General features: G+C 44.9%; 1 protein-coding gene across 2 annotated transcripts in view; it reads left to right on the top strand.

Moving 5' to 3' along the window:
* Positions 1–25,163, top strand: part of LOC121538981 (gamma-aminobutyric acid receptor subunit beta-2) — an 89,844-nt gene that overhangs the window by 20,500 nt on the left and 44,181 nt on the right. For both annotated transcript variants that reach the window (XM_041847153.2, XM_041847146.2), the window contains exons 4-5: positions 9,401–9,621; positions 21,070–21,152. In XM_041847153.2, coding sequence (XP_041703087.1) covers positions 9,401–9,621; positions 21,070–21,152 — 304 coding nt within the window. The remainder of the gene's footprint in view (positions 1–9,400; positions 9,622–21,069; positions 21,153–25,163) is intronic.

Raw genomic sequence — 25,163 nt, 5'->3', positions numbered from 1 at the left:
TTAAATAAAGGCTGTCCCTGGTTAAATAAAGGACTTCCCTGGTTAAATAAAGGACTTCCCTGGTTAAATAAAGGACTTCCCTGGCTAAATAAAGGATTTCCCTGGTTAAATAAAGGACTTCCCTGGCTAAATAAAGGATTTCCCTGGCTAAATAAAGGACTTCCCTGGCTAAATAAAGGATTTCCCTGGTTAAATAAAGAACTTTCTTGGTTAAATAAAGGCCGTCCCTGGTTAAATAAAGGACTTCCCTGGTTAAATAAAGGACTTCCTTGGTTAAATAAAGGCCGTCCCTGGTTAAATAAAGGACTTCCCTGGTTAAATAAAGGCCGTCCCTGGTTAAATAAAGGACTTCCCTGGTTAAATAAAGGAAGAGGAGTATAAAAAAATAAAAGAGGAGAAGAGAGGGGGAGAAGAGGAGAGGAGAGGGGGAGAAGGGGAGAGGAGAGGAGAAGAGAGGGGGAGAAGAGGAGAGGAGAGGAGAAGAGAGGGAGAGGAGAAGAGAAGAGAAGAGAGGAGAGGAGAGGAGAGGAGAGGAGAGAGAGGAGAGGGGGGAGGAGTGGGGGGAGGAGGAGAGGAGAGGGGAGAGGAGAGGAGAGGAGAGGAGAGGAGAGGAGAGGAGGAGAGGGAGAGGAGAGGAGAGGAGAGGAGAGGGGGGGAGGAGAGGAGAGGAGGTGAAGCCTTGTAACTGGGACCCTTAGTGTGAGCCATAGGTTGACCTGAGATTAGGGTCACTGAACACATCATTGATTTATTATCATTTTATTGCTGTTATAGATTTATTTTAGTTTTATATCCATTTTATTGGTTCCTTATAATGTTATTGTAGTGGTATTATACTGAAGTGGTTTAATCTAGTTCCATTTAAATATAATACTATTATTTTATGACATTTTGCAGAGACTTTCAGCCAAAGCAACAGTGTATGCATATATTTTCGTATTGGTGACCCCAGCGGGATATATTTTATAGTTTACACTTATTTATAATTTCTGGAGAAACAAATGTTTTGTAGGGTTACTCCTTGTCCATAGAATAGCCCAGGCATACCTCTAATCTAGTTAACCCTCTATGCTGGTTGTCAGTCTTGATGTAATGCTGGTAATGCTGGTATTGGTGGTATTGGTGGTAATGCTGGTATTGGTGGTAATGCTGGTTATGGTGCATGGTGCATGAGTCTAATGTATTTCCTGTCATTCTCTCAGGTTCTTAATCTGGCTTTGTTAGCCTGGAAGGAAGGATATGTGTAGCTGGGACGGTCGTTGTCACTGTGCAACCAACCTTGATGGTCTCAATAGCAGGCGTTGGAGCTTGTTTGTTTAAACACATTTATATATTCTAGTCATGTTTTATAGAATGTGTCAATCTTTACAATACATTGCATTTCTCCCTCTCTTTCGCTGATCTCTCTCCCCCTCTCTCTCCCTTCTCTTTCCATCTCTCTCTCTCTCCCTCTGTGGTGATCAATGTACTCTCAGTGCAAGGCTTACGCTTTTCTAGTGAAGGACTTGTGACAAGGGTATTGAAGGTCATATTGTATTTTGAGACTGATCACACTCTCTGATTGGACAATCTCTCTGTGGCTGGTCATCATGTTGTGGAGATTGTATAGCTGCTGTGCTGTCCTCCTTTCCACCAAACTCTCCCATCTCTCCATCTCCTGTGTGACTGTAATATTGGAGAGAGGAGAGGAGAGGAGAGCTCGTTATGTCGATCTCTGTGGGAGATGATGATTACGTGAAATGCTCCAAAATGTATCTAAATCAGGGGTGGGAAGAAGGCATAAAAAGCAAATGTGCATTGCAGCAATAATATAACCCAGATATAAACACTAGGCTTTAACCACACAGGACTAAGAGAGAAACACACAAACTGACAGAGTGGTTCAGTTCTGTACCATACAGAATCTGCTGTATTGACAGTGAGTTTGGTCCTGAGAGTAAAGTAGTGAGGGACTAGCTGTGTGTGTGTGTGTGTGTGTGTGTGTGTGTGTTTCTGAGCGGCGCTCCATTGATGTCAAAGAGGAGGTAAACAGGAGCATCTGTGAGTCGCTGTTATTACACCACACCACACCACACCACACCACACCACACCACACAACACCCACACCCACACCCACACCCACACCCACACCACACCACACCACACCACACCACACCACACCACACCCACACCACACCACACCCACACCACACCACACAACACCCACACCCACACCCACACCCACACCACACCTACACCACACCACACCACACCACACCACACCACACCCACACCACACACCACACCACACCTACACCAAGTTCAAGTCCGGGCTGTGGCTGGGCCACTCAAGGACATTCAGAGACTTGTCCCAAAGCCACTCCTGCGTTGGCTGTGTGCTTAGGGTCATTGTCCTGTTGGAAGGTGAACCTTCGCCCCCAGTCTGAGGTCCTGAGCGCTCTGGAGCAGGTTTTCATCAAGGATCTCTCTGTACTTTACTCTGTTCATCTTTCCCTCGATCCTGACTAGTCTCCCAGTCCCTGCCGCCGAAAACATCCCCACAGCATGATGCTGCCACCACCATGCTTCACCGTAGGGATGGTGCCAGGTTTCCTCCAGATGTGATGCTTGGCATTCAGGCCAAATAATTCAATCTTGGTTACATCAGACCAGAGAATCTTGTTTCTCATGGTCTGAGAGTCCTTTAGGTGCCTTTTGGCAAACCAAGAAGGCTGTCATGTGCCTTTTACTGAGGAGTGGCTTCCGTCTGGCCACTCACACACACTGGAGCGCTGCAGAGATGGTTGTCCTTCTGGAAGGTTCTCCCATCTCCACAGAGGAACTCTGGAGCTCTGTCAGAGTGACCATCGTCTGACCAAGGCCCTTCACCCCCGATTGCTCAGTTTGGCCAGGCGGCCAGCTCTAGGAAGAGTCTTGGTGGTTCCAAACTTCTTCCATTTAAGAATGATTGAGGCCACTGTGTTCTTGGGGACCTTCAATGCTGCAGAAATATTTTGGTACCCTTCCCCAGATCTGTGCCTCGACACAATCCTGTCTCTGAGCTTTACGGACAATTCCTTCGACCTCATGGCTTGGTTTTTGCTCTGACATGCACTGTCCACTGTGGGACCTTATATAGACAGGTGTGTGCCTTTCCAAATCATGTCCAATCAATTGAATTGACCACAGGTGGACTCCAATCAAGTTGTAGAAACATCTCAAGGATGATCAATGGAAACAGGATGAACCTGAGCTCAATTTCGAGTCTCAGAGCAAAGGGTCTCTGTTTTTTTTATTTTTAATACATTTGCAAACATTTCTAAAAACCTGTTTTTGCTTTGCCATTATGGGGTAATGTGTGTAGATTGATGAGGATTTTTATTTATTTAATCAATTTTAGAATAAGGCTGTAACGTAACAAAATGTGGAAAAAGTCAAGGGGTCTGAATGCTTTCTGAACGCGCTGTATATATATAATTTTTCAGTGCTCATTATGAACCATTGCTGAGAGTGAGAGTGAGAGAGAGAGAGAGAGAGAGAGAGAGAGAGAGAGAGAGAGAGAGAGAGAGAGAGAGAGAGAGAGAGAGAGAGAGAGAGAGAGAGAGAGAGAGAGAGAGAGAGAGAGAGAGAGAGAGAGAGAGAGAGAGAGAGAGAGAGAGAGAGAGAGAGAGAGAGAGAGAGAGAGAGAGAGAGAGAGAGAGAGAGAGAGAGAGAGAGAGAGAGAGAGAGAGAGAGAGAGAGAGAGAGAGAGAGAGAGATTATTGCTGTCATTTTAGCAACAGCATATTGAAGGGATCAATCATCTCTCTCCATCAAACATAATCATGTTACTATGAATGTGGCCATAGGGCTTTTCTGCTGTACAATCTGGTTTACTTTAATTATTTAATTGACTTGACAGAAGGGGAAGACTGTCCCAGTATCAACACTATAATTGTAGTCACCAAGACTGTATATGGACAGTGAGAGACAATGAGAGTCAAGCCGTATCATCAGTGTGGACAGGAGAACATAGAGCTGTGGACAGGAGAACATAGAGCTGTGGACAGTAGAACATAGAGCTGTGGATAGTAGAACATAGAGCTGTGGACAGTAGAACATAGAGCTGTGGATAGTAGAACATAGAGCTGTGGACAGGAGAACATAGAGCTGTGGACAGGAGAACATAGAGCTGTGGATAGTAGAACATAGAGCTGTGGACAGTAGAACATAGAGCTGTGGACAGTAGAACATGGAGCTGTGGATAGTAGAACATAGAGCTGTGGACAGTAGAACATAGAGCTGTGGACAGTAGAGCATAGAGCTGTGGATAGTAGAACATAGAGCTGTGGATAGTAGAACATAGAGCTGTGGACAGTAGAACATAGAGCTGTGGACAGGAGAACATAGAGCTGTGGACAGTAGAACATAGAGCTGTGGATAGTAGAACATAGAGCTGTGGACAGTAGAACATAGAGCTGTGGATAGTAGAACATAGAGCTGTGGACAGGAGAACATAGAGCTGTGGACAGGAGAACATAGAGCTGTGGATAGTAGAACATAGAGCTGTGGACAGTAGAACATAGAGCTGTGGACAGTAGAGCATAGAGCTGTGGACAGTAGAGCATAGAGCTGTGGACAGTAGAGCATAGAGCTGTGGATAGTAGAACATAGAGCTGTGGACAGTAGAACATGGAGCTGTGGATAGTAGAACATAGAGCTGTGGACAGTAGAACATGGAGCTGTGGATAGTAGAACATAGAGCTGTGGACAGGAGAACATAGAGCTGTGGACAGGAGAACATAGAGCTGTGGATAGTAGAACATAGAGCTGTGGACAGTAGAACATAGAGCTGTGGATAGTAGAACATAGAGCTGTGGACAGTAGAACATAGAGCTGTGGATAGTAGAACATAGAGCTGTGGACAGGAGAACATAGAGCTGTGGACAGGAGAACATAGAGCTGTGGACAGGAGAACATAGAGCTGTGGATAGGAGAACATAGAGCTGTGGACAGGAGAACATAGAGCCGTGGATAGTAGAACATAGAGCTGTGGATAGTAGAACATAGAGCTGTGGACAGTAGAGCATAGAGCTGTGGACAGTAGAACATAGAGCTGAGATGGCGCTTTGGACTGGAGATAGCTGGAGACACTGAGTAAGATTGCGTCCCAAATGGCATCCTATTCCCTTAGTAGTGCACTACTTTTGACCCGGGCCCATAGAGCTGTAGTGCACTACAAAGGGAATAGCACAAATTATGAGCAATTATTTTACAGTGAGGGAAAAAAGTATTTGATCCCCTGCTGATTTTGTACGTTTGCCCACTGACAAAGACATGATCAGTCTATCATTTTAATGGTAGGTTTATTTGAACAGTGAGAGACAGAATAACAACAACAAAATCCAGAAAAACGCATGTCAAAAATGTTGTAAATTGATTTGCATTTTAATGAGGGAAATAAGTATTTGACCCCTCTGCAAAACATGACTTAGTCCTTGGTGGCAAAACCCTTGTTGGCAATCACAGAGGTCAGACGTTTCTTGTAGTTGGCCACCAGGTTTGCACACATCTCAGGAGGGATTTTGTTCCACTCCTCTTTGCAGATCTTCTCCAAGTCATTAAGGTTTCAAGGCTGACGTTTGGCAACTCGAACGTTCAGCTCCCTCCACAGAATTTCTATGGGATTAAGGTCTGGAGACTGGCTAGGCCACTCCAGGACCTTAATGTGCTTCTTCTTGAGCCACTCCTTTGTTGCCTTGGCTGTGTGTTTTGGGTCATTGTCATGCTGGAATACCCATCCACGACCCATTTTCAATGCCCTGGCTGAGGGAAGGAGGTTCTCACCCAAGATTTGACGGTACATGGCCCCGTCCATCGTCCCTTTGATGCGGTGAAGTTGTCCTGTCCCCTTAGCAGAAAACACCCCCAAAGCATAATGTTTCCACCTCCATGTTTGACGGTGGGGATGGTGTTCATGGGGTCATAGGCAGCATTCCTCCTCCTCCAAACACGGCGAGTTGAGTTGATGCCAAAGAGCTCGATTTTGGTCTCATTTGACCACAACACTTTCACCCAGTTCTCCTCTGAATCATTCGTATGTTCATTGGCAAACTTCAGACGGCCCTGTATATGTGCTTTCTTGAGCAGCGAGACCTTGCGGGCGCTGCAGGATTTCAGTCCTTCACGGCGTAGTGTGTTACCAATTGTTTTATTGGTGACTATGGTCCCAGCTGCCTTGAGATCATTGACAAGATCCTCCTGTGTAGTTCTGGGCTGAGGGAGATTGACAGTTATTTTGTGTTTCTTCCATTTGCGAATAATCACACCAACTGTTGTCACCTTCTCACCAAGCTGCTTGGCGATGGTCTTGTAGCCCATTCCAGCCTTGTGTAAGTCTACAATCTTGTCCCTGACATCCTTGGAGAGCTCTTTGGTCTTGGCCATGGTGGAGAGTTTGGAATCTGATTGATTGATTGCTTCTGTGGACAGGTGTCTTTTATACAGGTAACAAGCTGAGATTAGGAGCTCTCCCTTTAAGAGTGTGCTCCTAATCTCAGCTCGTTGCCTGTATAAAAGACACCTGGGAGCCAGAAATCTTTCTGATTGAGAGGGGGTCAAATACTTATTTCCCTCATTAAAATGCATATCAATTTATAACATTTTTGACATGTGTTTTCCTTGATTTCTTTGTTGTTATTCTGTCTCTCACTGTTCAAATAAACCTACCATTAAAATTATAGACTGATCATTTCTTTGTCAGTTGGCAAACGTACAAAATCAGCAGGGGATCAAATACTTTTTTCCCTCACTGTATGTGCAAAACATCAATATATTGAGGATATTTTGAATCCAAAGCGATTAAAGACCATGTTGGTAAAACACAACCAGAGGAGATAAATGATAAGTGCTGTAGATATAAAGTAGATAAAAGCTTAATGGCTTCATGTGTATCATGTTATGTTTTCCACTTTGACTATTCATTGACTACAGCTCAGCGTTCAACACCATAGTGCCCTCAAAACTCATCACTAAGCTAAGGATCCTGGGACCAAACACCTCCCTCTGCAACTGGATCCTGGACTTCTTGACGGGCCGCCCCCAGGTGGTAAGGGTAGGTAACAACACATCTGCCACACTGATCCTCAACACGGGGGCCCCTCAGGGGTGCGTGCTCAGTCCCCTCCTGTACTCCCTGTTCACCCATGACTGCATGGCCAGGCACGACTCCAACACCATCATTAAGTTTGCCGACGACATGACAGTGGTAGGCCTGATCACCGACAACGATGAGACAGCCTATAGGGAGGAGGTCAGAGACCTGGCCGTGTGGTGCCAGGATAACAACCTCTCCTTCAATGTGATCAAGACAAAGGAGAGGATTGGTGTCCACATCACCAACAAACTATCATGGTCCAAACACACCAAGACAGTCGTGAAGAGGGCACGACAAAGCCTATCCCCCTATGGAGACTAAAAAGATTTGGCGTGGTCCTCAGATCCTCAAAAAGTTCTACAGCTGCACCATCGAGAGCATCCTGACTGGTTGTATCACTGCCTGGTATGGCAGCTGCTCGGCCTCCGACCGCAAGGCACTACAGAGGGTAGTGCGTACGGCCCAGTACATCACTGGGGCCAAGCTTCCTGCCGTCCAGGACCTCTATACCAGGTGGTGTCAGAGGAAGGCCCTAAAAATTGTCAAAGACTCCAGCCACTCTTGTCATAGACTGTTCTCTCTGCTACCGCACGGCAAGCGGTACCGGAGCGCCAAGTCTAGGTCCAAAAGGCTTCTTAACAGCTTCTACCCCCAAGCCATAAGACTTCTACCCCCAAGCCATAACCCCCCCTTTACGCTGCTGCTATTCTCTGTTTATTATCTATGCATAGTCACTTTCATAACTCTACCTACATGTACATATTACCTCAATTACCTCGACTAACCTGTGCCCCCGCACATTGACTCGGTACCGGTACCCCCTGTATATAGCCTCGCTACTGTTATTTTATTTTACTGCTGCTCTTTAATTATTTTCTATTTCTTTTATTTTTTATTTTTTACTTAACAGTTTTTTACTCAACACTTATTTTTCTTAAAACTGCGTTGTTGGTTAAGTAAGCATTTCACTGTAAGGTCTACACTTGTTGTATTCGGCGCATTTATTTTATTGCAATCTGCTCGGTAACAGAGATGATGCTACCACGCTGCAGTGCTCTCTCTGCTGGGTTGTACTGTGAGTGGGTGAGTGGGTGGGTGGGATTGGGTGGGTGAGTGAGTGAGTGGGTGAGTTGGTGGGTGGGTGTATGTATTTTGAGAGCAGCGTCGACAGTAGGTACAGTAATGTACATGCGTATGTTGTGTTTCACTGGCAGTGTGAGCATGTGTAGGTTTGCCTATGTTTTATATATGGAGTAGAATAGGGGACTAGTATACGGTAGGAGAGTGGGGGGCATACAATGCCATCTCTAGTCATCAATGCCCTCGCACATTGCCCACTGGTATGCAATGAGGTGATGACCAATTTAAACCTGGGAAACCACCAGGAAATACTGACTGTGTACTGTGTATGTTTGCAGTAGTAAGGGCTTACAAATAGGAGAGAGGGAGAGACATTTGCACATCGTTGCAACACTGTATATAGACATAATATGACATTTGAAATATCTTTATTATTTTGGAACTTTTGTGAGTGTAATGTTTACTGTTCATTTTTTTATTGTTTATTTCACTTTTGGTTATTTTATTTTTCACTTGCTTTGGCAATGTTAACATATGTTTCCCATGCCAATAAAGCCCCTTAAATTGAGAGAGAGAGAGCGAGAGAGAGCCCCAGCTGGAGTACTTTATTGGGTCTGTAAAGAGTAGGGAAGCGTGAGGGAGTGATGGATAGAGTGAAGGATGGACGGATGGATTAAAGGGAGGGAGGTATTGTAATAATAGTAGTATTGTCATAAACCATGGAGTTCCTCAACCATCTGCTCTTCCGCTAGACTGTATGTGTGTGAGAGAGAGAGAGAGAGAGAGAGAGAGAGAGAGAGAGAGAGAGAGAGAGAGAGAGAGAGAGAGAGAGAGAGAGAGAGAGAGAGAGAGAGAGAGAGAGAGAGAGAAAAAAAAGAGAAAAAGAGAGAGAGAGAGAGAGAGAGAGAGAGAGAGAGAGAGAGAGAGAGAGAGAGAGAGAGAGAGAGAGAGAGAGAGAGAGAGAGAGAGAGAGAGAGAGCTGTATGAAGTCATCTAATATATTACTACATATCTATCCTAAGACTAATTTCTTAGAAAATAAAACGCCCCAAATACTGAAATGACAAAACGCCCCAAATGTATTCAGAATTAAATGTAATCCGTTATCATCTAATAAAGATAGTCAACTACGTGAATTTCTGACTTTTGTGTTATGAGATGTACAGTCCAGTAGGTTTATCCACTCTCCTCCTCCTCCTCCTCCAGGACTACACGTTGACCATGTACTTCCAGCAGGCCTGGCGGGACAAGCGTCTGTCCTACTCTGAGATAGCCCTCAACCTGACGCTGGATAACAGGGTAGCCGACTCGCTCTGGGTTCCCGACACCTACTTCCTCAACGATAAAAAGTCCTTCGTCCACGGCGTCACGGTCAAGAACAGAATGATCCGACTGCACCCGGACGGCACCGTGCTCTACGGACTGCGGTAAGGGATTTCATAGCTTTTGATGGTTACCAATAACCGTGTTGGGTTCTCTAGCCTTTCATGGTCTGTGATGATTATCAGTATCTTTCATTGATTGGTTGTGATCAATAAGTAAAGCTCTGTAGGAGAAACCGAGGCTAGGTAGTTGATTGAGAGTGAGGAATGTCATAGCATTTCAGTCTACCTAGTTATGGAGTCATAGCCTTTCAGTGTACCTAGGTACGGAGTCATGGCCTTTCGGTCTACTTAGGTATGGAGTCATAGCCTTTCAGTGTACCTAGGTATGGAGTCATAACCTTTCAGTGTACCTAGGTATGGAGTCATAACCTTTCAGTCTACCTAGGTACGGAGTCATAGCCTTTCGGTCTACTTAGGTATGGAGTCATAGCCTTTCAGTCTACCTAGTTATGGAGTCATAGCCTTTCAGTGTACCTAGGTATGGAGTCATAACCTTTCAGTCTACCTAGGTACGGAGTCATAGCCTTTCGGTCTACTTAGGTATGGAGTCATAGCCTTTCAGTCTACCTAGGTACGGAGTCATGGCCTTTCGGTCTACTTAGGTATGGAGTCATAGCCTTTCAGTCTACCTAGTTATGGAGTCATAGCCTTTCAGTGTACCTAGGTATGGAGTCATAACCTTTCAGTCTACCTAGGTACGGAGTCATGGCCTTTCGGTCTACTTAGGTATGGAGTCATAGCCTTTCAGTCTACCTAGGTACGGAGTCATGGCCTTTCGGTCTACTTAGGTATGGAGTCATAGCCTTTCAGTCTACCTAGGTATGGAGACGTTTTCTCATTATTGACCACCTGGGTCTACACACTACATACTATACTGAACATCTGGGTTGGTTTCTTTGGTGTTTTATCATTAAATAATTAAACAGTAACATACAGAAAGAGGAGATGTATTTGATTGAGGGTAAGGGAGGTCATAGGCTCATAGCCCTTCATAGCTAGTCCGTCCACCTAGGAATCTAGACTTGTTTCTGGCTTTACCCTTGTATGGTCGCTGATGATTATCAATATCAATAATTTATCCGTTTATAATCAATAATGGAACAGTGCTGTAGAACGGCTACAATGGAAATGTATTCGATTGTACGGCTGAGGTCCTACCCATCCAGAAAACATATCTTTGTGATGTTAGCTGTGTCCTAAATAGCACCCTATTCCCTATATAGTGCACTACTTTTGACCAGAGTAGTGCACTATGTAGGAAATAGGGTGCCATTTGGGATTCAGATGTTCAGTCTCTGATGCTGCAGAGAGGATTGCCATTCATAATAGATCAATGATCATCAATAATGTATACGTTCAATACAAACATACAACGCACGCACGCGCACGCACACACACACACAGACAGACACACACACACACAGACACACACACACACACAGGATGGTATTTTATGTGCTGTTGTGCTGCCTGCCACTTTGTGAAGCCTGTGATGTGATGTACAGTATCTACAGTTGAAGTCGGAAGTTTACGTACACTTAGGTTGGAGTCATTAAAACTTGTTTTTCAACCACTCCACACATTTCTTGTTAACAAACTATAGTTTTGGCAAGTCGGTTAGGACATCTACTTTGTGCATGACACAAGTAATTTTTCCAACAATTGTTTACAGACAGATTATTTCACTTATCATTCACTGTATCATGATTCCAGTGGGTCAGAAGTTTACATACACTATGATGACTGTGCCTTTAAACAGCTTGAAAAATTCCAGGAAATGATGTCATGGCTTTAGAAGCTTCTGATAGGCTAATTGACATCATTTGAGTCAATTGGAGGTGTACCTGTGGATGTATTTCAAGGCCTACCTTCAAACTCAGTGCCTCTTTGCTTGACATTATGGGAAAATCAAAAGAAATCAGCCAAGACCTCAGAAAAATAATTGTAGACTTCCACAAGTCTGGTTCATCCTTGGGAGCAATTTCCAAACGCCTGAAGGTACCACGTTCATCTGTACAAACAATAGTACATAGTATAAACACCATGGGACCACGCAGCCATCATACCGCTCAGGAAGGAGATGCGTTCTGTCTCCTAGAAATGAATGTACTTTGGTGCGAAAAGTGTAAATCAAACTAAAAAAGCGTGTGTGAGCAAGGAGGCCTACAAACCTGACTCAGTTACACCAGCTCTGTCAGGAGGAATGGGCCAAAATTCACCCAACTTATTGTGGGAAGCTTGTGGAAGGCTACCCAAAACGTTTGACCCAAGTTAAACAATTTAAAGGCAATGCTACCAAATACTAATTGAGTGTATGTAAACTTCTGACCCACTGGGAACGTGATGAAAGAAATAAAAGCTGAAATAAATCATTCTCTCTACTATTATTCTGACATTTCACATTCTTAAAATAAAGTGGTGATCCTAACTGACCTAAAACAGGGAATTTTTACTAGGATTAAATGTCAGGAATTGTGAAACTGAGTTTAAATGTATTTGGCTAAGGTGTATGTAAACTTCCGACTTCAACTGTATGTATCCATATGGATGTGTGTGATGATGTCTGTGCAAATGATCTCTCAGTTTAACGGCCTGCATATTTAAAGGGATTAGATTATTGTTGCTAATTCAAGACATGAACATCGCATGCAGCGTTCATTCATTTATTAATTATCTCTTTCTATCTATCTCTGTCTCCAACTCTTTCTTTCTTTCTTTCTCTGTCTCTGTCTCGCTCACTCTCTTTTTCTTTGGCAGGGGCTCAGAAGATGCCCCTCTTGAATGAAGGGTTCTTAAAACATTTAAGTATCTGCAGTGCAACAGATAATTCATATGTTCTGTTTTTGAGAGAAAAATCGATCAACTTAATTTATAACGCTTCCATACTGTATTTTCTACATAACAACAATAAACTAAATGGTAGAAAGACTAACAAAGGGATGCTGGGATTTTTAGGGGGTGGTGTTGAGGTGCCTGCAAGGACTCTAAAGCCCCGTTTCCATTGGCACTTTGAAGTCAACCCAAGTTGGGTTGGCCTTGGTGGGCTAGCTCAAATTGCGTTTCCACTGCCTTGAGAAATTAGCAATGATGTCATGTTGCTCGGTAGCCAATATGTGACTGCAGCTGGCTTCTCTAATGTTGCTAGCTAGCTAGCAAGATTTTGAATAATTTTATTCACCCTCACCATGCTGTAACCAACGTTACCCCATACTCCTGCCAGTGCCAGACTCAGAGCCATGTATTTAGCTTGCTGACGTTAGCTAGCTAGCTAAACAGTTAGCGTCATCGCTAGCATAACAGGCTAGCTAGCTAGCTTAATTACTACCAATACGACCTGGCCAGCTAAAATTCCTGCTAGCACACGCTTCAACTCTGATTTGCTAGCTATAGTTAGGTAGCTGACTGTTCTCATAAAAGTTTATTGTGTAGTGCAAAAATGAATGAAGGATCCAGCTATGGTGGTAATTCGTGTCATGTCTCCCGAGTGGCGCAGTGGTCTAAGGCACTGCATCGCAGTGCTAGCTGTGTCACTAGCCGGCCGTGACCTGGAGACCCATGGGGCGGCGCGCAATTGGCCCAGCGTCGTCCAGGGTAGGGGAGGGAATGGCCGGCAGGGATGTAGCTCAGTTGATAGAGCATGGCGTTTGCAACGCCAGGGTTGTGGGTTCGATTCCCACAGGGGGTATTTAAAAAAATAATGTATGCACTAACTGTAAGTCGCTCTGGATAAGAGCATCTGCTAAATGACTCAAATGTAAATGTAAATGTCTGACTACTGCAGTGCTGCTTATCCATGTGCTAGCTAACAGCAACAAGCCCAGATGAGCTTTAGCTAGCTAAACGTTGTGTCCGTTTCCATCAGTGATCAGCTTGGTGGTCTCATAGTAACGGCGCCATCAGCCAAAATGATAATCGAACTGGCACCAGTTGTGAACCTGGGCTGCGCTGGCCCGGGTTTCCCTCGACCCAGCTCGAATTTGAGAATTCCATTCGAGCCAGCTCGAATTTGGCCCTAATCATAAGGGGCTTAACAGTCACCCCAGGTAGTAGCTACCCCATCCTTGGTCTAACCCAAACATTCTTTGTCATGAAAAAGAAAGACAAATAGTCCCACACGGTTCTGAAGCTTGTATGGGAACATTGAAACAGAGTAGGAGTATTTGGCAGTGGGAGCGCAGAGGCCAAATTACAACTGCAGCAATAATGTCCGTCTCTCTTAGGAGCCTCCATTCTGTGGCTTTCAGTTCTGATTCACAACGAGTCCAAGTTCGATTTTAACAACTTGAAAAGATGCAGCAGAGTACAAACAACATGTTCCATTGACATGAAAAGAAAGTACATTCCTCGTTCTCTGTTTCAATGCTCTCATTCAAGCTTGGGAACAGTGTGTGACTATGTTTCTCTCTTTCCTTTCTCACTCAGCCGTCCTCCATGTTGCCGGTACAGTTCAGATTGGGGTGTGAAGTGTATCAAAGAAGTTGGGAAACCATTTAATGGAACTTCTCATAACAGACACTTGTTTTCATTCAAACCCAACAACTCACAAGTTCATGGATACCATTGTTGTAAGGAAAATAACGTTTTTGGAGCGGGGGAAACCACTCTGCACATGCACAGATGCTTAGCTAAGGCTGTTCTTCTTTGTAGGAGGCACATGCCCAGCTAGTGTTAGCATGAGGGCTAAGAATCACGTTGTCCTATGGGAAATGCTAACTGTTCACCATCTTAGTAGTAAGTGTCTTTGAGTGTAGGCCTAGAATCAGAGATGATTGCAAACAATAATGTAAAGGCAATCACAACACTAGCTTTGGTTTTTAGTTTTGCAACACTTACAGTTACAGCTATAGGAGAAGAGTTTAGAAGCTCTAGTGCTTCAGATTTTATCTACTGGTTCCTAAGCAGCTTCTCCCCTCCCCTCCTCTCCTCTCCTCTCCTCTCCTCTCCTCTCCTCTCCTCTCCTCTCCTCTCCTCTCCTCTCCTCTCCTCTCCTCTCCTCTCCTCTCCTCTCCTCTCCTCTCCTCTCCTCTCCTCTCCATTCCCCCCTCCCCCCTCCCCCTCCTCTCCTCACCCCCTCCTCCTATCCTATCCTCTCCTCTCCCCTCTACTCCCCTCCCCTCCCCTCCCCCTCTCCTCCCCTCTGCCCCTCCTCCTCTCTCCTTTCCTCTCCTCCTCCCCCCCTCCTCTCCTCCACACCTCCCCTCCCCTCCCCTCTCCTCTTCGACTCCCCTCCCATCCTCCCCTCCCCTCCTCTCCTCTTCTACTCCCCTCCCACCCTCCCCCTCAACTCCCCTCCTCCCCTCCCCCTCTCCTCCCCTCCTCTCCTCTCGTCTTCCCTGTCCTCCCCATTCCTCTCTTTCTCAGTCAGTCTGTTATTTGATGTTAGTAAGTCCAGACACCCAGTCAGCAGGACCAGATGCCAGAATGCTCAGAGCACAGTGTGTGTGTATGTGTGTACCTGTAGATGTGCTGTAGAGATGGCAGGTCAGAACAGGCTGGTTAGAACAGCAGGGAGGCTGTGTGTGTGTGTGTGTGTGTGTGTGTGTGTGTGTGTGTGTGTGAGAAGATGGCTAGCCTATGGGAGACAGTCAGTGCTTCAGTAACACACTGTACTAATGACTGTAAGACACACAGACATATTGTTACCAGTTAAGATACTGGCCACTGCATATAATATATTTATTTTCAAGATTTCAATGGACATATTAAGAGATTGTTGAAAACCATATAAGAGTCAGATTCGCTGCTATTTTCTCTTAGTGTATTCTAGCACTTTTTTGTGAGAGGACAGGACGTATCCCTGTGCTATGGAGACATACAGCCCTGGTCTTTTGTCAGCAGCAGGAGATGTGGGCTGCCCAGTTCGATAGATAGATAGATAGATAGATAGAGAGAGAGAGAGAGAGAGAGAGAGAGAGAGAGAGAGAGAGAGAGAGAGAGAGAGAGAGAGAGAGAGAGAGAGAGAGAGAGAGAGAGAGAGAGAGAGAGAGAGAGAGAGAGAGAGAGAGAGAGAGAGAGAGAGAGAGAGAGAGAGAGAGAGAGAGAGAGAGAGAGAGAGAGAGAGAGAGAGAGAGAGAGAGAGAGAGAGAGAGAGAGAGAGAGAGAGAGAGAGAGAGAGAGAGAGAGAGGCCTTTGAAGACTGTGCTGAGACCGTATTGACATATCGACAGGAAAAATAAGGTTATTTAAATCTCTCTCAATTCAATTCAATTCAAGACCTTTATTGGCATGGGAAACGTATGTTAACATTGCCAAAGCAAGTGAAGCAGATAGTAAACAAAAGTGAAATAAACAGTAAATATATCTAGCTACAGATCTACATCATCAATACTCTGTTTTACACATACACACACACACACACACACACACACCAGCAGCGCCATAACTAAGGGATCCTGAGAAACACCGGTTGTTGGTTGATCCCTCTTTACACTCAGACAAAAGCTTGGAGACTTCTGCTACTGATGATGTAGGAGCAGCCTATAAATAGCCAGTTATTCTTGCCCCTGCCGTCTTGGCCTAATTTTCACATGTCCCAGGAGCTTCCTTCCTGATCCTGAGCAGAGTGTGATGATTGAGTGGTGACACCCTATATTGTATGTAGTGCATTACTTTTGTAGTGCACTACTTTTTACCAGAGCTCTATGGCTCTAGTACTCTGGTTAAAAGCAGTGCACTATGTAGGGAATAGGGTGCCATTTCGGATGTACCCAGTGAGTGTGGCAGTGTCTAGCTGGCTGACTGGGTGGGTGGGTGGCTGGGTGGCTGGGTGGCTGAAGGTCTGGGTGGCTGGGTGGTTGAAAGGGTGGCTGGGTGGCTGAAGGTCTGGGTGGATGGGTGGTTGAAAGGGTGGCTGGGTGGCTGAAGGTCTGGGTGGATGTGGTTGAGGGTGGCTGGGTGGCTGAAGGTCTGGGTGGCTGGGTGGTTGAAAGGGTGGCTGGGTGGCTGAAGGTCTGGGTGGATGGGTGGTTGAAAGGGTGGCTGGGTGGCTGAAGGTCTGGGTGGCTGGGTGGTTGAAAGGGTGGCTGGGTGGCTGAAGGTCTGGGTGGCTGGGTGGTTGAAAGGGTGGCTGGGTGGCTGAAGGTCTGGGTGGATGGGTGGTTGAAAGGGTGGCTGGGTGGCTGAAGGTCTGGGTGGATGGGTGGTTGAAAGGGTGGCTGGGTGGCTGTGTGGCTGGGTGGCTGAAGGGCTGGGTGGTTGAAAGGGTGGCTGGGTGGCTGAAGGTCTGGGTGGCTGTGTGGCTGGGTGGCTGAAGGGCTGGGTGGTTGAAAGGGTGGCTGGGTGGCTGAAGGTCTGGGTGGCTGTGTGGCTGGGTGGCTGAAGGGCTGGGTGGTTGAAAGGGTGGCTGGGTGGCTGAAGGTCTGGGTGGCTGTGTGGCTGGGTGGCTGAAGGGCTGGGTGGTTGAAAGGGTGGCTGGGTGGCTGAAGGGCTATGTGGCTGGCTGGCTGGCTAGTGTACCAGGCATAGCATGGTGCGTTAGTAATAGCCACGGCAGGCAGAGAGAGGGATAAACTAAGACATCCATCCATAGGACTCCTCTGATAATACTCTGGTGCACTTTGGTCCTTTCCTCCCTCCCTCCCTCCCTCCCTCCCTCCCTCCCTCCCTCCCTCCCTCCCTCCCTCCCTCCCTCCCTCCCTCCCTGCCTTCCTCCCTCCCTCCCTCCCTCCCTGCTAACTGGCTTGTTACATAATAGAGAACAAGGGAGGGGAGGGGAGGGGGAGGGAGGGAAGGAGGGGGGAGGGAGGGAGAATGTTGAATGTTGAATGTTTCTATGTCTCTAAAAATGAACCTTGTCTTCAGTGAGACCCAAGGGACCGGAGTGCCTGGGTATTTTTTGCAAGGATTTCAAATGAACTTGTGTTGTTTAATTACGAAACACATGTCCACTCTTCTAGATCAGTTTGTACTTCTGGTTGAAGGGAAAACAATCCAGATTGGTATGGGGGTTTTTGTGATCATTTGTTGGATACAGAGGGATACAGTTGGATACAAAAGTCCAAGATTCTACAAATCATTGATCTCTCTCTCTCTCTCTCATTGATCTCTACTCAACCATTGTTCATTTGGCAATGATTACTGGCCAAAGGGTCTTCTTAATCCTATCGTATTTGATATCAATCACTGTGTAGTTCTTCCACAAAGACTATAAGAGTAGTGTTGTCTATCTATAATATAATAACATAATATGCCATTTAACAGACGCTTTTATCCAAAGCGACTTACAGTCATGCGTGCATAATTTCTTTTGTGTATGGGTGGTCCCGGGGATCGAACCCACTACCTTGGCGTTACAAGCGCCATGCTCTACCAGCTGAGCTACAGAGGACCACATTATCTGGTTTACTGGTCACAATCACCAGCTGTATGTGTGTCCTACTATACAGTCCTGAGGAGCGTCTTAGAGAGGGGAGTCCTGGACACACAGGCACACACACCCTGAAGGATTGGTCTGGGCTGGGTGGTTCCCAGTCCGTCTCTGCTGCTCTGTCCAATTTGTCCTGTTTGGCAAGAGAGCAATGTATCTACGAGCTAGAGTAGAGTACAGTAGAGTATTTGTATTTGTATTTGTATTTATTAGGGATCCCCATTAGCTGTTGCCAAGGCAGCAGCTACTCTTCCTGGGGTCCAAACACATTAAGGTACTTACATTACACATAGAACAACATGTAAAACAGTACATCCTATAACATTATTATACGACTACATACCTACAATACAAAATGTATAATACCACCATACAACAATATTACAATGTACGTGTGTGTGCGTATGCGTGTGTCTCTATCTGTGTGTGTGTCTCTTCACAGTACCCCCTGTATTTTTATCTGTTTTTAAAATCTGATTCTACTGCTTGCATCAGTTACCTGATGTGGAATAGAGTTCCATGTAGCCATGGCTCTATGTAGTACTGTGCGCCTCCCATAGTCTGTTCTGGACTTGGGGACTGTGAAGAGACCTCTGGTGGCATGTCTTGTGGGGTATGCATGGGTGTCCGAGCTGTGTGCCAGTAGTTTAAAAAGACAGCTCGGGAACATTTAGCTTGTCAACACTTCTTACAAAAACAAGTAGTGATGAAATCAATCAATCTCTCTTGTACTTTGAGCCACGAGAGATTGACATGCATATCATTAATGTTAACTCCCCATGTACTTTTAAGGGCCAGCCCTCTACAGTAGAGTACAGTAGAGTACATTAGAGTAAAGTAAAGTAGAGTAGAGTACAGTAGAGTAGAGTACAGTAGAGTACATTAGAGTAGAGTAGAGTAGAGTACAGTAGAGTAGAGTACAGTCGAGTAGAGTACAGTAGAGTAGAGTAGAGTAGAGTAGAGTACAGTAGAGTACAGTAGAGTAGAGTAGAGTAGAGTAGAGTAGAGTAGAGTAGAGTAGAGTAGAGTAGAGTAGAGTAGAGTAGAGTAGAGTAGAGTAGGCTGAACGAACAAGTTACTGAAGACTGCCACGCAATGCAGGCCTTATTAATAACAGATAAGGTTATAGTCTGAACACAGTCTTAGAGTCTTAGCTCAATGTTTCCCAATATAGAGGGTCGGGGGAACCCACTGATGGCTTACAATTAATTTCTTATGTTGTAGATGAAGACTGGGTCCTGGCTAGAGACATTGTTGTAGATGAAGACTGGGTCCTGGCTAGAGACATTGTTGTAGATGAAGACTGGGTCCTGGCTAGAGACATTGTTGTAGATGAAGACTGGGTCCTGGCTAGAGACATTGTTGTAGATGAAGACTGGGTCCTGGCTAGAGACATTGTTGTAGATGAAGACTGGGTCCTGGCTAGAGACATTGTTGTAGATGAAGACTGGGTCCTGGCTAGAGACATTGTTGTAGATGAAGACTGGGTCCTGGCTAGAGACATTGTTGTAGATGAAGACTGGGTCCTGGCTAGAGACATTGTTGTAGATGAAGACTGGGTCCTGGCTAGAGACATTGTTGTAGATGAAGACTGGGTCCTGGCTAGAGACATTGTTGTAGATGAAGACTGGGTCCTGGCTAGAGACATTGTTGTAGATGAAGACTGGGTCCTGGCTAGAGACATTGTTGTAGATGAAGACTGGGTCCTGGCTAGAGACATTGTTGTAGATGAAGACTGGGTCCTGGCTAGAGACATTGTTGTAGATGAAGACTGGGTCCTGGCTAGAGACATTGTTGTAGATGAAGACTGGGTCCTGGCTAGAGACATTGTTGTAGATGAAGACTGGGTCCTGGCTAGAGACATTGTTGTAGATGAAGACTGGGTCCTGGCTAGAGACATTGTTGTAGATGAAGACTGGGTCCTGGCTAGAGACATTGTTGTAGATGAAGACTGGGTCCTGGCTAGAGACATTGTTGTAGATGAAGACTGGGTCCTGGCTAGAGACATTGTTGTAGATGAAGACTGGGTCCTGGCTAGAGACATTGTTGTAGATGAAGACTGGGTCCTGGCTAGAGACATTGTTGTAGATGAAGACTGGGTCCTGGCTAGAGACATTGTTGTAGATGAAGACTGGGTCCTGGCTAGAGACATTGTTGTAGATGAAGACTGGGTCCTGGCTAGAGACATTGTTGTAGATGAAGACTGGGTCCTGGCTAGAGACATTGTTGTAGATGAAGACTGGGTCCTGGCTAGAGACATTGTTGTAGATGAAGACTGGGTCCTGGCTAGAGACATTGTTGTAGATGAAGACTGGGTCCTGGCTAGAGACATTGTTGTAGATGAAGACTGGGTCCTGGCTAGAGACATTGTTGTAGATGAAGACTGGGTCCTGGCTAGAGACATTGTTGTAGATGAAGACTGGGTCCTGGCTAGAGACATTGTTGTAGATGAAGACTGGGTCCTGGCTAGAGACATTGTTGTAGATGAAGACTGGGTCCTGGCTAGAGACATTGTTGTAGATGAAGACTGGGTCCTGGCTAGAGACATTGTTGTAGATGAAGACTGGGTCCTGGCTAGAGACATTGTTGTAGATGAAGACTGGGTCCTGGCTAGAGACATTGTTGTAGATGAAGACTGGGTCCTGGCTAGAGACATTGTTGTAGATGAAGACTGGGTCCTGGCTAGAAACATTGTTGCCGTGTCTTTACTTTAAAATGGTTTGATACTGTTGGTGGTCAAGGTCACAGAACAAAAGAGTTTGAGTTTAGCTTGGGTTCTGTTTAGCTGAGTTTGGGTTCTGTTTAACACCCCTGGTGAGAGTAGGGGTGTTAACCCCCAGTGTGCTGGCTAAAATCCCTATCTGGCCCTTATACCAACATGGCCACCTAATCATCCCCAGCTTCCAATTGGCTCATTCCTCTCCCCTCCCCCCCCCTGTAACTATTCCCCAGGTCGTTGCTGTAAATGAGAATGTGTTCTCACTCAACTTACCTGGTAAAATACAAATAAAATAAAAAGCTGATATGGAGTCTTCCCTATGCCTGAGGTCTAACGTTACATTCCTGTGTGTGTGTGTGTGTCTGTGTGTGTGTGTGTGTGTGTGTGTGTCTCTGTGTGTGTGTAGGATCACCACCACAGCAGCCTGTATGATGGATCTGAGGCGGTACCCTCTGGATGAACAGAACTGCACACTGGAGATCGAGAGCTGTGAGTACCACTGTTGCCCCTGGCAACAGAACACACGCACACACACACACACACACACCACACACTCCCCTTCCGTGAAGACATCACACCCAGAGCATTCTATTTAGAGCACTGCGATCATAGAAATTGAATTATAAGGAGATTCATTTCTCTGATCTTTTTTAACATTAGCCAACTCGTTGTCATGACAACATGTATGGTGACCAGGGAATAAACATGGGACATACTCAAATATACAGTATAATGTGTACATAATTCAGCGTTGGTTGTGCTGTGAAGAGAGAGAGAAGATAGGAGAGAAAAAAAACACACACACAGAGAGAGAGAGAGAGAGAGAGAGAGAGAGAGAGAGAGAGAGAGAGAGAGAGAGAGAGAGAGAGAGAGAGAGAGAGAGAGAGAGAGAGAGAGAGAGAGAGAGACTCTCCCCGTACTTTATCAGTTTCCCTGGAGACGTGGATTATGGGGCTGGGATTTGGAGCTGGGTTCATCTTCTTGTGTTTGATCACACACACACGCGCGCGCCAAGCATTAAACTGTGGGGTCAGAACTGCTCCACTTTGGTCTTATACCATATTCTCTCTGTCTCTCTCTCTCTCTCTGTCTCTCTCTCTCTCTCTCTCTCTCTCTCTGTCTCTCTCTCGCTCTCTCTCTCTGTCTCTCTCTCTCTCTCTCTGTCTCTCTGTCTCTCTGTCTCTCTCTCTCTCTCTCTCTCTCTCTCTCTCTCTCTCTCTCTCTCTCTGTCTTTCTCTCTCTGTCTCTCTCTCTCTCTGTCTCTCCCTCTCTCTGTCTCTCCCTCTCTCCGTCTCTCTGTCTGTCTCTCTGTCTGTCTCTCTCTCTCTTTCTATCTATCTCTCTCTCTGTCTCTCTGTCTGTTTCTCTCAAATTCAAATTCAAATTCAAGTTGCTTTATTGGCATGAAAAACATTGCGTCAATATTGCCAAAGCAACAATGTATACAATATACATTGTAATAAAATAATAAAGAATATAAAATAATAATATAAAATGGTAGTAAATAATAATAATAATAATAACACTTTTTTTTATGGTAACAGTCAATAGTAAAAATATAATAAATATAAAAGGCTAAACATGGAAAATGAAACTATAACTAACTTATAACTAACTAACTCTCATCCTCACCATTACATCAGTCCTACAACTACCATCATCATTACTACTACTACTACTACCACCACCATCATTAAACTGCTGTCATTACCATCACCCCTACTACCCGTACCACAACTATTTCGAATAATAATCACAACAATAATAATAATAATAATGATAACAATAATAATAATACTAATAATAAGTAAATTACTGCTTACTATGCAGATGTTATTATTCAGTGTCCCTCAGGCTATGGCAGGGAAATACATATTTTGACTGTAAGAGGAGCCATTGCTCCTTCGCCCATGAGTATCTTTTGTTTTTCCTCTGGGTTTAATAAGTTAAAATTTGGAATGAATGTAGTAATTTCTGTGAATAATGAATCTCTTGGTAAGGAATATTTATCACAGTAAAGGAGAAAGTGCATCTCTGTTTCTACCTCCCCTGTCGTGTAGTGACCACATACAGTGGGGAAAAAAGTATTTAGTCAGCCACCAATTGTGCAAGTTCTCCCACTTAAAAAATTGAGAGAGGCCTGTAATTTTCATCATAGGTACACGTCAACTATGACAGACAAAATGAGAAAAAAAAAATCAAGAAAGTCACATTGTAGGATTTTTTATGAATTTATTTGCAAATTATGGTGGAAAATAAGTATTTGGTCAATAACAAAAGTTTCTCAATACTTTGTTATATACCCTTTGTTGGCAATGACACAGGTCAAACGTTTTCTGTAAGTCTTCACAAGGTTTTCACACACTGTTGCTGGTATTTTGGCCCATTCCTCCATGCAGATCTCCTCTAGAGCAGTGATGTTTTGGGGCTGTCGCTGGGCAACACAGACTTTCAACTCCCTCCAAAGATTTTCTATGGGGTTGAGATCTGGAGACTGGCTAGGCCACTCCAGGACCTTGAAATGCTTCTTACGAAGTCACTCCTTCATTGCCCGGGCGGTGTGTTTTGGATCATTGTCATGCTGAAAGACCCAGCCACGTTTCATCTTCAATGCCCTTGCTGATGGAAGGAGGTTTTCACTCAAAATCTCACGATACATGGCCCCATTCATTCTTTCCTTTACACGGATCAGTCGTCCTGGTCCCTTTGCAGAAAAACAGCCCCAAAGCATGATGTTTCCACCGTAGTGGTGTGTTACTGATGGTAGGCTTTGTTACTTTGGTCCCAGCTCTCTGCAGGTCATTCACTAAGTCCCCCCCGTGTGGTTCTGGGATTTTTGCTCACCATTCTTGTGATCATTTTGACCCCACGGGGTGAGATCTTGCGTGGAGCCCCAGATCGAGGGAGATTATCAGTGGTCTTGTATGTCTTCCATTTCCTAATAATTGCTCCCACAGTTGATTTCTTCAAACCAAGCTGCTTACCTATTGCAGATTCAGTCTTCCCAGCCTGGTGCAGGTCTACCATTTTGTTTCTGGTGTCCTTTGACAGCTCTTTGGTCTTGGCCATAGTGGAGTTTGGAGTGTGACTGTTTGAGGTTGTGGACAGGTGTCTTTTATACTGATAACAAGTTCAAACAGGTGCCATTAATACAGGTAACGAGTGGAGGACATAGGAGCCTCTTAAAGAAGAAGTTACAGGTCAGTGAGAGCCAGAAATCTTGCTTGTTTGTAGGTGACCAAATAGTTATTTTCCACCATAATTTGCAAATAAATTCATTAAAAATCCTACAATGTGATTTTCTGGATTTTGTTTTCTCAATTTGTCTGTCATAGTTGACGTGTACCTACGATGAAAATTACAGGCCTCTCTCATCTTTTTAAGTGGGAGAACTTGCACAATTGGTGGCTGACTAAATACTTTTTTCCCCCACTGTACATGCTCCTCTTTGGGTAGCCATGTCTTTTTTTATGTCTGCCGGTTTCTATTGCCAATTGGTGGTCACTCAGCCTGTACTTGGTAAGGATCTGTCTCTGCTTCATATCTCTGACAGAGTAGAGGTAAACAGCCAATTCATATTATCTGTTCAGAGCCAGATAGCAATTTAGTCGGCTTTGGGATTTTGTTTCGTTTTTCCAATGTTGTAAATATGAGTCCTTTACATTTACATTTACATTTTAGTCATTTAGCAGACGCTCTTATCCAGAGCGACTTACAGTTAGTGAATGCATATTTTTTTATACTGGCCCCCCGTGGGAATCAAACCCGCAACCCTGGCGTTGCAAACGCCATGCTCTATCAACTGAGCTACATCCCTGCCGGCCATTCCCTCCCCTACCCTGGACGACGCTGGGCCAATTGTGCGCCGCCCATGAGTCTCCCGGTCGCGGCCGGCTGTGACAGAGCCTGGATGGGTTAAAGATTTTGTTTATTTGAATTATTTCTTTTGAAGCAGTGCTGGTGTCAGCTTGGTTGGTTAGGTCCAACACCAGCTGACTGAGAGGGCTCGTTTCTGGGCTCAGCTCTTGGGTTTGAAGTGCTTTAAATTGGAGACTTGAAATTGGACTTGAATTTAGGTGTAGCCAAAATGTTAATGATCTTTTTTGTACTTTCATTACCACTGGAAAGCGAAGTCCAGTTTATTGAGTGGCCCCCAAACCTCAATTCCGTAAAGAGCTATTGGTAGGATTACGCTGTCAAATATTTTGGTCCAAATTCTAATTGGGATGTTGATTTTGAATAATTTCATTTTTATTGCATACAATGCTCTGCGGGCTTTTTCTTTGAGTGCATTCACTGCCATATTAAAGTTTCCCGATGCAGATATGGTCAGACCAAGGTATGAGTCATTTTTAGTGTGTTCAATTATGGTGTTGTTCAGGGTGAATTTATATGTGTTTCTGACATCTGGGTTTTTTCTGGAAAATCATGATTTTCGTTTTTCTTTTAATTTACTGCCAGGGCCCAATTATGGCAATATTGCTTTAGAATGTTAAGGTT

The sequence above is a fragment of the Coregonus clupeaformis genome, chromosome 3 (genome assembly GCF_020615455.1).
Source record: "Coregonus clupeaformis isolate EN_2021a chromosome 3, ASM2061545v1, whole genome shotgun sequence".
In the NCBI taxonomy this organism is placed as follows: domain Eukaryota; kingdom Metazoa; phylum Chordata; class Actinopteri; order Salmoniformes; family Salmonidae; genus Coregonus; species Coregonus clupeaformis.
Note: the sequence above shows the minus strand (reverse complement) of the source record. Positions and strands in the feature narration are given on the sequence as shown.